Source organism: Mesitornis unicolor, unplaced genomic scaffold (genome assembly GCF_000695765.1).
Source record: "Mesitornis unicolor isolate BGI_N332 unplaced genomic scaffold, ASM69576v1 scaffold3078, whole genome shotgun sequence".
NCBI lineage: Eukaryota > Metazoa > Chordata > Aves > Mesitornithiformes > Mesitornithidae > Mesitornis > Mesitornis unicolor.
Genome location: NW_010202370.1, coordinates 1 through 13,865, shown reverse-complemented (window position 1 = coordinate 13,865; position 13,865 = coordinate 1). Strand labels below are relative to the sequence as shown.

Sequence of the window (13,865 nt, the reverse complement as noted above, 5' to 3'; positions counted from 1 at the left end):
GGTCGGTGCCGCGTTGTAGCCCGAATTAACCGATCGCTGTGGCCCGCTGATGGCTCTGGGCGCAGGCGGCTTCGTGCGCTAATTAAATGTTTCTTTTCAAGGCATCTCTGGACTCGGATGGCGGATGTGCAGTAGCCCGGGGTGAGCCCAGCGTTGGTGGGGCCCTCGGAGCGTGTCTCACCCGAACCCTGCGAGGCCGGCAGAGATGGAGCCGCTGCCTGAGCTCTACGCCATCTTCCAGGGAGAGGTGTGCGTCTGGGCCCGGGAGCTGTCGTGGCCCGTGGCCCTGCTGCTTTGGCTCTTTGTTTTTCGTTTGTTTATGCATTTCTTGGTTCAGCATGCACAAACACACCTGCTACTGATTCCAAGAAAGCTGGAAAATAAGGTCACTCTTTAAGACCCCTCTTTGAGGTTTAGAAAGCAGGTTTTCTTTATTACGCACGGGGAGGCCCCAGGATCATTCCTTGGGAGGACTCTGATTTCCCATTACAAAGTGATTGTTTATGTGCTACCTACTCGTACATATTCATGAGAGATCTGAGAACTCATTGATACGAAGTGGGGATTCCTCTGAAAATCGTTAGCCTACAACCCCCCCATCTGGGCGTGTGCCCTGCGACCCTCTGGGGGTCTTTGTGTTGCTGTGGGGAGGAAGGCTCACAGTCTTCAGGTTAAAGTCTTCATTGCTGTAAACGTTTCATCTTTCTCCCAGAAGCAGATGTATTTTGTCACTTACACTGCTGATCGGGCATTATCAGCACTGTTTCTCTAAACATCTTTGGCTAAACAAACACAGGATCCTTGGGCATCCCTGCATGGGGTCAGTAGAACACACAAAGGGGTTTCTGTTCAATGGGGAATACCGTTTGTCTTCTGGCCTCTGCTTATCTGCGGGATTGCTGAGTCTGCAACCGAGTTTCACAGAGGTCCTACAAGCAGCAGTTTTAACCCCTCTCTCAGCACGTTCACCTGTGTGGTGTGTACGTACACATGCACATACACACAAGATGCTTAGCTGAGTAACACTGGAACTGACTGACTGACTGCACCTGCGCCAGGTTCTCAAGTGCTGCAGTGTCCAACCTGTGTCCAACAGCTGAAGCTGAAACTGCTTGGGAGAACTGTGTAGCCTTCCTGTGCATGTTCCAACCTGTGGTTTGCAAACAGGCTTTGCCTTACGTGTTGTGTTGATGCTCCCTGGCAGTGCCCAAGGCCAGGTTGGACGGGGCTTGGAGCAGCCTGGGCTGGTGGAGGTGTCCCTGCCCACAGTAGAGGTTGGTCTGGGTGGGCTTTAGGGTCCCTTCCAACCCAAACCATTCTGTTTTCTTCACAGGTTGCTACAGTGACAGAATATGGGGCATTTATAAAAATTCCAGGCTGCAGGAAGCAAGGTTGGTTTCTCTTATTTTATTCAGATGTAGTTTCATGGTGGCATGCTCAAGCCGAGCAGTTGGCCTCGGAATTAAAGGCTTCCAGAAAAGTTGGATGTGATGGTGTGTTTGCACAAATACCAGAACAACCTGGAGGGCTTTGTGGTAACTTCGGGATATTTTAGAAAATAATTTTAAGGTATTTGACAAAATATAGAAGCTTTCTACAACTAGTTTGCTCAACTTAGTTCTTTTATGGCCAATATAAATGAATTAAATACAAAAAAAACCTGAAAAGAAGCTCAAATGAAAAATAAACGAGAAAAGCTGACTTAAAACTGTGTCTGCATTTGTGGGAAGCTTGCAGTCAAACAGACCCATCCTCCAAAGCAGCAGCCTTTGCTGGGTGTTCTGTCAGGTGCTGGGAGGCCCTCCAACACTCCCTTCCTCCTCTGCTCCCATCTGTGGGTGCCCGGGTGCTGCGGTGCCAGTTCTAATTACAGTTTTTGGACAGAAGCATGGCTGCTGCAGGGGAGTCACTGTGAGACACAAATGGGCCCTGACATATGAGCTTGAGCAGCGAGGTGTGTTCCCACATTTATCTTCCCCTGTAGCCCACACGTCATTCGTGCAAATTAAAAATACGACTGTGGGGCTGTGTGACCTTGCGGGCCCAGGAGATCGGGGTGACCTGGCTGTTCCCTGCTTTCCACTTTGCCAGCAGAGCTTTGTGTTGCTGATGTGTGAGACGGGCTCTTCATTCTCTGCTGCTCGGGGTGGCCTTGGAGGATGGGTGGGAAGGGAGAGGTGTTGGTGCCTGCTGCAGTGTCTGATAGAGTGCAGAGACCTTGATGTGGGGCTCTGCTCCTCTTGAGTTAATTTGCAGCACATCTTGATGAGCTTTTTGGTGTTTGACTGGTGCAACTAATTGATTCTCACCTGCATGATTTATGGGAGGAAATAAATGGTTGGTTTTGCTTAGGGCAGCTGCTGAGTATGTTCTGTGTCTCCCAGAGCAGTGGTCTCCAAATGGTTTTGATTGTGCACCCCCAGTGCAAGATCAGTTAAAATCAGTTAACCCTGTTGGTTAAAGAGACTTATGAGCATCCCACCAATATATCTGTTTGTTCTTAAGTTATATGCGTGTACTAATGTACACTGCAAAACATACTCAAAAATAGAAATAAAAAAGGATGAGCTAAAGATGAAACAAGCAGTACTATTTTTATGAAACTTATTTATTAATGGCACACAAGCATTTCCTTCCTGCACCCCAAAAGGGTTCCTTGCATCCACCCCACTTTGGAGACCACTGTCCCAGAAGACAAAACTGCTTCAGCAGAGACTTGTCTTTATCTTTTCCCATTTCTTCTCTTCCAAAACCACAACCAGGCCTTGTCCACAGGACTCACATGTCCTCCTGCCGCGTGGATAAACCCTCGGAGATGGTGGATGTTGGAGACAAAGTATGGGTGAAGCTTATTGGAAAAGAGGTAACGTTAATCCTCGTTTCTTTAGTGCTGTGTAGATAAAATACACTGCAAAAGCAGTGAACTGAGAACTTGAGTGTTCCTGTTGGTTTCTTGGGCTCTGTTTTACAGAGAGGTGAATTCTCTTTAGCTCCAGGTGTGGCTCTGGGCACATCTCTTCCGTGACTTGCAGCAGCACAGTTCAGAAAGAGAGATTTCATGAAAGCTTTTGGCTTCAAAGCAGCACAAACACTTCCTGTTCCTCCCCTGCGCACCTTTCCACAGCTTCTATCACCTGAGCTGTGTGGTGAGCAACATCGGGCTGAGCAACCTGAGAGGATCCCAAGATAAGAGCCAATACAAACACAGTTCATTAACTGTTCTCAGAGCTGGGCACGTTCTTAGAGGAAGCTGAGGTTTTTGTTTGCTTTCAGGAAAGTATGAGTGGCAGTGAATTATGGCCAAGAGAAAATACAGAGGCTTTTTGTTTGTCCTGACGTCAGCATTATGCTTTTCTTCCCCCCCTGCAATCTCCATTGCTTTTTCTTCTGCAAAAGATGTGACAGTAGGCGTATAATCTGTACTTAAAGATTACTTAGAACAAAAACTGAAGACTCTTGCTATGGTGAGCCATGGAAACAAAGCAAGCTGATGGTATTTTGTTGGGATCAGGGTGGAAGCATTCAGTTCAAAGTTGCACAGGATTTGGCTGTAAACGCTTTGCGGTTTTTCTGAGAGAAGATAATTGGGTTGGTGTACAAAAGAGGGATGAAGTTTTGTGCGAGATAAGGGAGATGGGTTGAGAAACTTGGTCTTATTTACACATTATAGAAAAACGATATGAAAGGCTTTACGGATTCTTTTTAACCGTCTGCGGAGCGCTTCTTAAAAAATTCTCTTTGTATGATTTTTTATTAAGCCAGTGTTTTCTTTATCTGGAGCACGGTTGTTGGGTTCCTGGATTCTTTGCTGTAGAGGCGAGGGGCAGAAGCATGTTGCAGAGGTGGGCAGCAGAAGAGTTCATTGCTAGGTTGCTTGTGACTCGGTTGATAGATGTCATGAACGACCCAAGCAGAAATACCTTCAATAGCAGCATTGGTGAAAGTGCAGAAAGTTGTAAGAAGGGTTTGAGATGAACCCAAACACACAGGTTTTGCTCTTGCTTCTGAAGTATAATGTGGCAATCAGGGACTTCCTAGGATTCAGAAAGGAGTAAGCCCCTAATAGAGATACTTAAAACTTTTTTTATTCTTCTAAGATTATTTAATTTGGTAAAGGGGTTTAAAGGTTTTTTTATTTTTCAGGGTGCAAGTTGCCCAAAGTACTGGTTCAGGGGACTGCCTTGGGGGATTTGAGAATTACAGCAAAGCTTCCTGGCATGCACTTTCTTCTACAGCTCTTGGGTTTGGTCACATTGACAGCTGAATGTCAATCTGGACAGACCTACAGTTTGACCTTGTCTTGTTGCTGAGATAGCTGCTGAACAGAGGCTCTTTTATTAACTAGAATACTCTAAATAATAGAACAGAAGTACTCTCACATAGTATCCCTTGTGGTGCTGCTCTTTTCTAACCAACAATTTCCTTCCTCCTCTGTAGGCTTCCAGACACAGTGTATTAATTAACTTCACTGGCATTTACTCTTCTTGTTCCACCTCTTTCAGATGAAAGATGACAAACTGAAGCTTTCCCTCTCCATGAAGGTTGTTAACCAAGGCACTGGAAAAGACCTTGATCCAAACAACGTTTCCCTTGAGTAGGTAAATCTCCTGAGCGAATATAACAGATCAGACAGGTCGCTGCTGCCTGCCCTTCCCTGCCTCACATTCCCAGCTTTCCTGCCACACTTACTCAAGGTCCCCCCTTCTTTGGAGGGTGAGAGAAGCTCTTCCTGAGCCCCTCAGTGCTGGTGCTGCCTGGCTGGAGGGGTTGACCAAAGGCACCAACTTGGTTGTGCTGGCCAGGGGCAGGCAGGAGCTGGAGGAGGCTGTGGGGAGTCCCAGCCCTTCACACCACGGCAGGATTTTCATTCCTGTGTTGTGATGGCCATGCTCCTGTGCTGGAAGGACTGTTGGTTCCAGCTGGGGATTTGCTTCGCTTTCACAAACTACAAAATCAAATCTTAACTGCGCTTGGATGTTTCAGAGCTTCATTGTGTACCGCTTTCTTTGCAACATCTCTTGCAGGTCAAATAAAATAGCTTTATTTTCATGCTGTGCAAGTACAAATGTGTGTGTATATTCAGATACCTAGTACAGATGTTAGTGTCAAGGATGTAACTGCAGCTCCTTGCATTTGTCTGTGTAGAGAGTGCTTTGTTAATGTAAAAACCAGATTATAAGTAGTGTGCTTTATTCTGTGTGATTTATTCTAGTGAGCAGTTGGTCAGCTCTCTTCTTTGGTTTAGCTTGCGTGGTGCTTTTAGAGCAGCATTTGGAAGAACTTGAGTTTAGGTTGTGTCCATATGAATATACGGGGTTAAAGATGAGAGTGGGTTGAGAATGGACCCGTCCTTCTCTTTCCAGCCAGGATGAGAGGAAAAAACGCACCTTCAGGGACTACACGAGTCAGAAGATCACGCTTGAAGCTGTCTTGAACACAGTGTGCAAGAAATGTGGTTGCAAAGGTATGTTCATGCAGTGCTGTCTTGTTCTTTTGCTGTAGCCTTGTTCTAACCAGGTAGTGACCTGTCTTGGATATTGTATAGGATTGAATTGTTATCCGTCTCATGGTTGTGTATAAGGACTGGGTTTTGCTTCCACACGTCTCTTTTAGAGGTGGACTGTATTTTCTGTCACTTGTTACAAAAAGACAGGACTTAGCTGAACTTTTATAAAGTTTGTTCAAATCACAGCCGTTTGAGCTTCCTGTAAAGAACCTTACTGCTGGGTCCAGGTGCAGTGCAGGCTCCCTTGCAGTGTTTGCATCAATGTGTCATAGCTGAGGTCTCATTGCAGTTTCACATTTTAAGAAATAAACGTATGCCATCACCAGATCACTTCATTATGAAGAATGATCAGTGGAAATTACTGATGAGTTGTTGGGAACACATTGTTAGCTTGTGAGCAGCTGTCTTAGAGCTGAAAACAAGCGTTTGTCATTTTTAACGTGGTAAATTTTCCTAGCGCAGCAATAGGAAGTTGCTTTATGTGATCCCTTTTCAGTAGCTTTTTGCAGGTTGCTGAGGCACAAACTAATTTTTTGCACATGGAGTTATTGCCACACCTTACTTGTCTTATGTTATTTAGCCTAAGAGTAAACAGCTACGCTGGAGTTAATGCTGCTCTGGAGAAAGTAAGTAATGAGTATGGTTCTCAGTAGTGGGGCATAGTTATCTCTAAAATGCTATTTTAAAGAACCCCCAGAACTCTCAACTGGATTCTGCATATTTCCAGTCTGCTTTTTAATGATGATGTCTACTCATAACAGGCAGGCAGGTGCTATCTAGCTGCGGTTTCCACTACATCTGTCAGTAGGTCAACTTTGATGTCTCCAGAGCAGAAAGGGTAGAACCGGAGGGAGCCGATTCCCTCTGCACGTGGCTTTGGTCTCATTTACCAGATGCCTGTCACACCAATTTACTCCCTTTCCCAGACGCTTTTCCACGCTGTTCAAGCCCTTGTGCAGACACATTTCTACCAGTTGCCCTGTTCAGACAAGAGTGTCTTAATTTTTGCCTGGCTTATCTTTCCAGAATGACCTGGGTTGTGTTTGCTCTCTGGCTGGTTTAATCAGGGCATGTTAAACTAGCCGAAATGCCAGGACAGAAATTCTACAGTGTAGATTCTCTGACTAATAATAAAATCATCATTGGCAGCACTTCAGGTGTCTGAAATGCCGTTGTTTGAAGGAGCAACCCAGCCCTTCCCCCCCGTTTGTTTTTTTTTTTATTTAAACACTATTTTACAGGTCATTTTGCCAAGGAGTGCTTCGTGCAGCCTGGAGGTACCAAATACAGCCTCATTCCGGAAGAGGAGGAAGAGGAGGTGGCAGCAGCAGGATGTGAAAGAGATAAAAAAACCAGCACGACTGCTGATTCTTCAAAAAAAAGGAAAAAGGTACGAGGTGCCCGGCTGCTGGCCTGGAAACGTGAGCATGATCATTTGTTCTGTACAGTTACACCTGCAATTTACTACAGCAACATGGTTATGAAAAGCATCTGGGCTGAGAAGGTGGCTCCGTTTTGTGCAGGTTTTGTAGCAAAGCAGGAGTCGCCTTTGCAGACTTTTTAGTAGTTCTTGTGCTTTCTCCCTTTATTCTTGTTAAACTGTCTTTAAGATGGCTTTGTGTTATAATGCACAGCCTTGAAAAGATATTTCTTAGAGTGAGAAAAGGATTATTACTTTTTTTTTCCTGGTCCTTTTTGAGGCTCTGTAGAAATTGCTTCAGTTTCCTGAATTTCTGTGATTCCTGCCAATAACCCTGTTTCCCCTCCCTTCCCACTGCTCCTGCCCTAACACCTCTCTTTCATCTGAACGAAAAGCCCTGCTGCCCCGCTCGGCGGGTGTGCTGACCCAGCCAAGTGCTGTGTGAACAAGGCTTATCTGCACACCAGGGGAAAATCACTGCTTGTGTTTGCACAGGGACCGTGCTCCAGGTCCAGGCTCTAAAGCAATTTTTGTCTCTGTGAAAATGTCAAGAGATAAGAGAGACCTTTTGTGTCCAGTGTTTGAACTCTGGCTTCAGAGCACGCTGGTATAAAACGTAGGGCAGACCCGTATCCAAACCAGGAGTGTTTGCTGGTCAGTCTGGTCATACAGCAATGAGTATTCCTATTCTAGACTTAGTAAATAAACTGTTTCATCGGCCCCTTCACTACTGGGGCCCAACTTTTAAATTACACTGCCAAAGGCCTTTTTGGTTGTTTTTTTGTCTTTTACCCAGCTCTGTGGCCTGTCCGTATCCCTGGAGAGAGGCAGCAGACAGGAGTGGTGGTGGATTTCCCTCTTACAGTAGAGGGACAAGGATGGCATTAGCAATTGCATAGTGAGAACTAATTTGAGGGCTTATTTCTCCCAGGCTCGCTGTGGAGTTGCACCAGTACTGGTGCTCATAGGAGAGACTGCAGATGCTGGCAACAGGGGAGAGAGGAATCTGTTTTGATGGCAGCGCTTGGAGCAGTCCAGAGTGACACTGGTAGCTGAAGTCTCACTTCCAGTCCCATTTTTCACTGGTAACTTGGTTTATTCACTGTGGTGCACTCTTACCTCAATGAGAGGAGAGTAGCTGTGTCTGTGGGGTCATAGGTGGTGACTGCACCAGAGTAGAGGAGCCGGGTGTGACAGGACTTCCCTTGTCAGTCGCTGCCCTGTGGCATAACTGTTTCTGCCCTGCAGTCGGTACAAGGTGAACTCAGCGTTGATTCGATGATCTGCAGTTTTTGCTTGCCTGGTAGTGCTCTGGGTAGCTGATCCAGTTGAGGATCTCTCTGGGCTCTGGATCTTGTTGCCTGGTTCCATCCTGAGATGTGCTTTACTTCTCCACTACCTAGGCTCTCTGCGTCGTGTCATTGTGCTGCCATAGAAAATACACACAGTCGTCTTTCTGTTCTGGTCTCGGAGCACGCGATTGAACTGAGTCCTCTCTTGGATCCCAGGCGAGCTGCGACTCTGACCTTTCCAGACTCCCCTCTTGCTGTGGCACAGTGGGAGAGCGGGCCATCGGTCACACCTCTGTGGTGCTGGCTTCTCCTGCCTGGGGTTCCCTTCCCTCTAGCAGTGATGATGGTTTGCCTGGTAGAGGCTCATGTAACTCTTATTAAAGGCTGTGGGGAAAAATTACGCTAAGAGATGTGCTAATAGCTTGTTACTGTATCAGTGCCCATCTGTTGGGGTGGGGAGTCCCTGTGGAGTCTTGCCCTGCTGAGAATACAGCATACGTGGGTCAGTGTTCTGAATTTATTACTCTTTTTTGGGGGGGAGGTCTGTGGATTAACAGCCTTTCTTTAGATCTTGCTTTAGTTCCTTTGATCTTCCTCCCTTCTCAAGGAGGAGATCAAAAGTTTTCAGATGTTTTCCAGTGCTGGAAAAGAAAACTTTGAGCTTTTTGGAGGGAGGATGTGGGATCCTCAAAATGAATAGCTCCCTTGTTGTCTTGGGTGCCTGCTGTGATCTTGTCTGGGAGCCACCATGTGCTTCCCTGCTTGCTGGAGTCCCGGGGGGGTTTACACAAAGTAGAAATAGCTCAGTCTACCTGGTAATGATTGCCTTGTGGACCCCATCCCATGCATGTTTGTAACTTAATATAGAGCTTATATTTTTAAATGAGTAGATAGGGAACTGCTGTCTACCGACTGCTATCTGTTTAGTGTCATAGCAATAGTGCTAGCATTTTTGGTGGTTCATGATCAGCATTTTGTTTCCTTGATCTGATGCTTCCTTGCAGTTTCTGGGTGCTCCTTCTTCTCCCCAGAGACTCCTCTCCTTACTGAGATACTCTGGAGTCCTTACCCCTTTTTTTTCTCGACTTGTTTTCCCGATGCTTCCTCAGTTCCTCGCCTTTATTCCTGCCTGAGTCCCACAGCATTTCCAGGTGTAAGAGACAGCTGGAGGCTTCAGGTGTCTGCACTGGCCCAGGCTTCTGGTGTGAGTGAGGGCACAAGTCTTTCTAGTGTCAGATCACCCTGTTAGTGCTCTGCCCCAGAGCACTGTCCTGTGTCCCTTAATTCCTGAGAAAATCACCAATTTGAGGGAGAAGCGGGGACGCTGCTGTCGGTGCTGTGTGGAAGTGCCAGGGAGCACCCGAGGAGCCTCTGGCAGCTGCCTGGGCATGTGGCTGCGGCCCTTTTCCTTCTGCTCTTTGGGTCGCAGGGTGAAGGGGCTCCTATGGGAACACGACAGCTTGCGTGGGAGGGAGTTGTGCTGAGAAATAAACCCTTCTGATTCTTCTCTCCTGTCTGTCTGCTGAGGAAAGATCTGCTGTTTCAGCACTAGGAGCAACCCCTCTAATTTGAGTTCTACAAAAGCATCCATCTTCTGCTCAGACACATTGGTTAACTTATCCCTGGGGTAGTTTTGCAACAGTCACTGGAATTGCATGGTAGATGTGACCAGTGATGTCTTTTTGGCTGGCTTTGCCGCTCTTTGTCCCACCATGTGAAAGATTTCCAGGCAATCTGCTGGCAGATGATGTCTCCTCATGTACAAACTGCACCTTCTTCGTTGTTCATCAAGCCTCAGTCCATCCTTGCTTGAAGCTGGTACTTGGTCTACTAGTTCTTATATGGCTCCAGCTTGGGGCACAGCTCTCCACACGCTATGCTGTTATTGTCCTTTTCTGTGCTTTTCTGAACTCTGTTATATTATTTGATAGCCACAGACTGGATTCTTCTCATCAGATTAATTCTGACTGGTCCTCAAACAAGGGATGCAATAATGCCAGTAATGCTGTTAAATTTACATAAAGAACTATGTTTGCAGTTGAGTTGGGTGGTGGAATTTAGCTTTTTTTTTCTTTTTAAGAATAATAATTTAAAAAAACCTACAAGGAATACTAGCAGATGCAGAAAGACATATCTGGAAATCCATCCTAATTTTTCACAAGGACAGACATAAAGCTTCCAAATTTATTATTTTCCTCTTCTGTGGAGACCAGGACTGCACAGAAGGGTCTGGCAAAAAAACATTTAAACTTCTTGGAGAGTTCTGGACGCTCCCCTCTTATCTCAAAATCAAATACCTTTAGAAGGAATGAACTGCTCTAACATTCTCAAAGCATAGCCCTGAGCAACTTCCCTTAGGGCAGAAGAGAGCCCTGTGTGCGAGTGTGGTCCCCTCTTAGTGCCAGCTTTTTAGAAATAATGAGAGCAGTAGGAGAACCAGCACTGTCCAACTTTAGCCCAGCCTATGGGGTTCTTCTGCACCCAACCCAATGGGTTTTCTAAATGAGAGGTTTTAAAGCAAGTTTGTTGCTGTTGGTAGAATTGTGATCTTTACGTAACTTGGACAGGATGTGCAAAGAGCTGTAACATGCAGATCTGCATCCCTGTTGGCCCTCTCTGCATCTTTACCCTGAGAGTCTGCTGAGGCAAAATCCACTCGAAATGTTGACAGAAATGAAGTGTTTGCAGTTCTGGGGAATGCTGGGGTGTGCCTGAGAGCTTCCCGAGCTGCGTCCACCAGCAGCCATTCACTGGTGACCAGTTTGAAGCTCTGGGTGCAGGGCAGGGCTTTGCTGCTGTCACTGGATACAGAAATCTGCCCGTTGCTTTGGCACTGCCCTCTCCTGTACCTGAACTAGAGAAGTGCTCCTGCTTGCACAGCCGTGGGTGGGCTGGTAACCAGTGCAGTGCTTGTCTCCTGGTACTGCGATGCTGGAGTTTGAGGAAGTCTTGTGGTTTAAGAAAGACAGCTGCTTGTGCAGGATGATTTCACAGCAGCATTATTGGATAGGCTGAAGCAATGGGCTGAGGCCAATTGTATGAGGTTCAACAAGGCCAAGTGCCAGGTCCTGCCCTTGTGTCACAACAACCCCATGGACGCTACAGGCATGGGAGGAGTGGCTGGAAAGGACCTGGGGTGTTGGTGGCAGCAGATGCCCATGAGCCAGCACTGTGTCCTTTAGCCAAGAAGGCCAATGGCATCCTGGGCTGTATGAGAAGGGGTGGTTGTAGGGCAGAGAGGTTCTCCTGCCCCTCTGCTCTGCCCTGGTGAGACTACATTTGGAATATTGTGTTCAGTTCTGGGCCCCTCAGGTCAAGAAGGACAGGAACTGCTGGAGAGAGTCACAAAGTGATGGAGGGAGTGGAGCATCTCCTGCTGAGGAGCGGCTGAGGGAGCTGGGGCTCTTGAGCTTGGAGCAGAGGAGACTGAGGGGTGCCCTCATTCCTGGGGATCCATTGGGAAAGGGCAGTGTCAGGAGGAAGGAGCCAGGCTCTGCTCTGGGATGTCCAATGACAGGACAAGGGGCAATGGTCCCAAGCTGGAGCACAGGAGGTTCATGTGAACATGAGGAAAAACTTCTTTACTGTGAGGGTCCAGAGCATGGCCCAGGCTGCCCAGAGAGGTTGTGGAGTCTCCTTCTCTGGTGGCATCCAAACCCCTGGATGCGTTCCTGTGTGACTGCTCTGGTGACCCTGCTCTGGCAGGGGTTGGACTGGGGGAGCTTTCCAGGTCCCATCCAACTCATAACTTTCTGTGATCTCTTGCTACAGAGTAGCAAGTTGCTCTTTGGTAGCTGCCTTGCTCCCTGCAGTATTTACAGCCCAGTGTGCGCTGATGCTGTGATGCTTGCCTTACTGTACAGGAAATATTTTTTTCTGTGGTGTTGGAAGCACTTTTGCTGCCCAAAAAGGGGAGACTGATGTTTGTGGGGTTTGTTTTGGTTTTTTCCCAGCCAGCACAATGTCCACGTATGTGCTTCTATTTCCCCTGTAATCCTGAAGGACCGTGTGTGACATCCTGTCCTGTCTCCAGCCTCCACTCACTGAGAAAGTTTCCCAAGCTCTGGACTGTAACTCTGTTGGTTGTTAAGGTCTTGTCAAACTTTCTCACCATGTGCACAGGCTGGAAAAGCTTGAGAAAATTCTCCTTGCTGCCTCCCTTTCTCTGGAAGATTTAACTCTTTACCATCTCCTTCTGTAGACTGTTACAACTGGCTTCTGCCCTCAGTCTGTGGGTAGGGGACTTTGTAGTGAGTCTGGTATTGCTCCACAGAGAAACGTGGCCACTCAAATCTTGGGTGGCATCAATGATCACTTTGCTATTGTGAAGCCACACAAAAGTGACACCTGCCAGGGCTCTGCTGGGTGTGGAGTGACCTCAACCCTCTGCGCTCCTCCGTGGAGTCCCAGAGGCCTCTACTGATGTTCAGCTCTGAGCCTTGTGTTGCTTTTCCACCTCCCTAAAAGTGTTCTTCTGTTCCACATTAAATAAGCTGCTTGCTCCCTTCCTTTGTCCCTAATTGATGGCCTGTACCTGATGCTACAACATACAGTCCGTGCTGAATCCATGTCTTTAGCTGGATCTTTTGTGTCCTCACTCTTACAGGAGAATATTAATAATAATATTAAATAATATTTAATAATATTAAATTTGAGAAGGAACTTCTTCTCAGTGAGGGTGACAGAGCACTGGCCCAGGCTGCCCAGAGAGGTTGTGGAGTCTCCTTCTCTGGAGACATTCAAAACCCGCCTGGACGCCTTCCTGTGTAACCTCATCTGGTGTTCCTGCTCCGGCAGGGGGATTGGACTGGATGAGCTTTGGAGGTCCCTTCCAATCCCTGACGTTCTGTGATTCTGTTTTATGGGATAATACTGTTTTTAAATGAAATGTAGCCAGACTTGGCTTGTCATCCCATAAGCCAGTGTATTGGTGTTGATGTGGAGACTGCACTTGTCTGGAAGTGGCTGAAGCAATGGAAGAAATGTCTTGTGGGGAGGAGGGAGCCCTCTCTGTGCTCTCCGCATTGGGGCACTTCTTTTCCCCCAAGCAATTCTAAGGCAATTTGCCCTTCAGGGGAAGATTGGGGGTGGCACTGGAGGCCACCAGCAACTCTGTGACCTCACTTTTAACGCATACCTGAACACAACAGGGGTGTGACTTTACCCTGATGAGCTACCTGAGCAGACAAAGCAGAGTTGGGATGTGAAAGTCAGTCACTGCATGGGATTTTTCCACCTCCCCTCCCACCCTTTGCCTTGTTGTTTTGTGCTGTCCTCAGCAGCTGCTTCTGGCTTTTGTGTCGCAGATGAGTGCTGGTTTCTTAGCTTGGAGTCTTCCGGGTCAGTAGGCACATGCTGCCGTTCCTCCTTCTGCTAAGAGGGTTTTCTGTAAGCAGATGCTCTCCAATCCATTTCCAACCAGGGCTCCTGTTCTGCTCTGGGTGGACTGGGTGTGTAACAGACCCAGAGCAGCCCCTGTGGGTGCCTGAGGGAGGAGAGGGAGTCTCAGACCACTGGGTGCAGACCTTTGGCTCCCATGGCTGGCTCTGGGCTGCATCTGGTGGTGGTGGAGCTGGTGGAAATACTTTCCCCCACCAGTAATTCTTACTTTGGACAGATATCTTGTGTGTATCCATGGCTCATTGCC

The 13,865-nt window shown here is 47.4% G+C and overlaps 1 protein-coding gene across 1 annotated transcript; it reads left to right on the top strand.

Moving 5' to 3' along the window:
- Positions 1-154: 154 nt before the first annotated feature.
- ZCCHC17 (zinc finger, CCHC domain containing 17) lies at positions 155-6,927 on the top strand (the record flags this gene model as incomplete). The annotated part of the gene is made up of 6 exons (XM_010190363.1): positions 155-247; positions 1,334-1,391; positions 2,763-2,863; positions 4,503-4,594; positions 5,364-5,464; positions 6,748-6,927. Coding segments are annotated over exons 1-6 (574 nt in total), but the record flags the coding sequence as incomplete, so codon positions are not given.
- Positions 6,928-13,865: the final 6,938 nt, after the last annotated feature.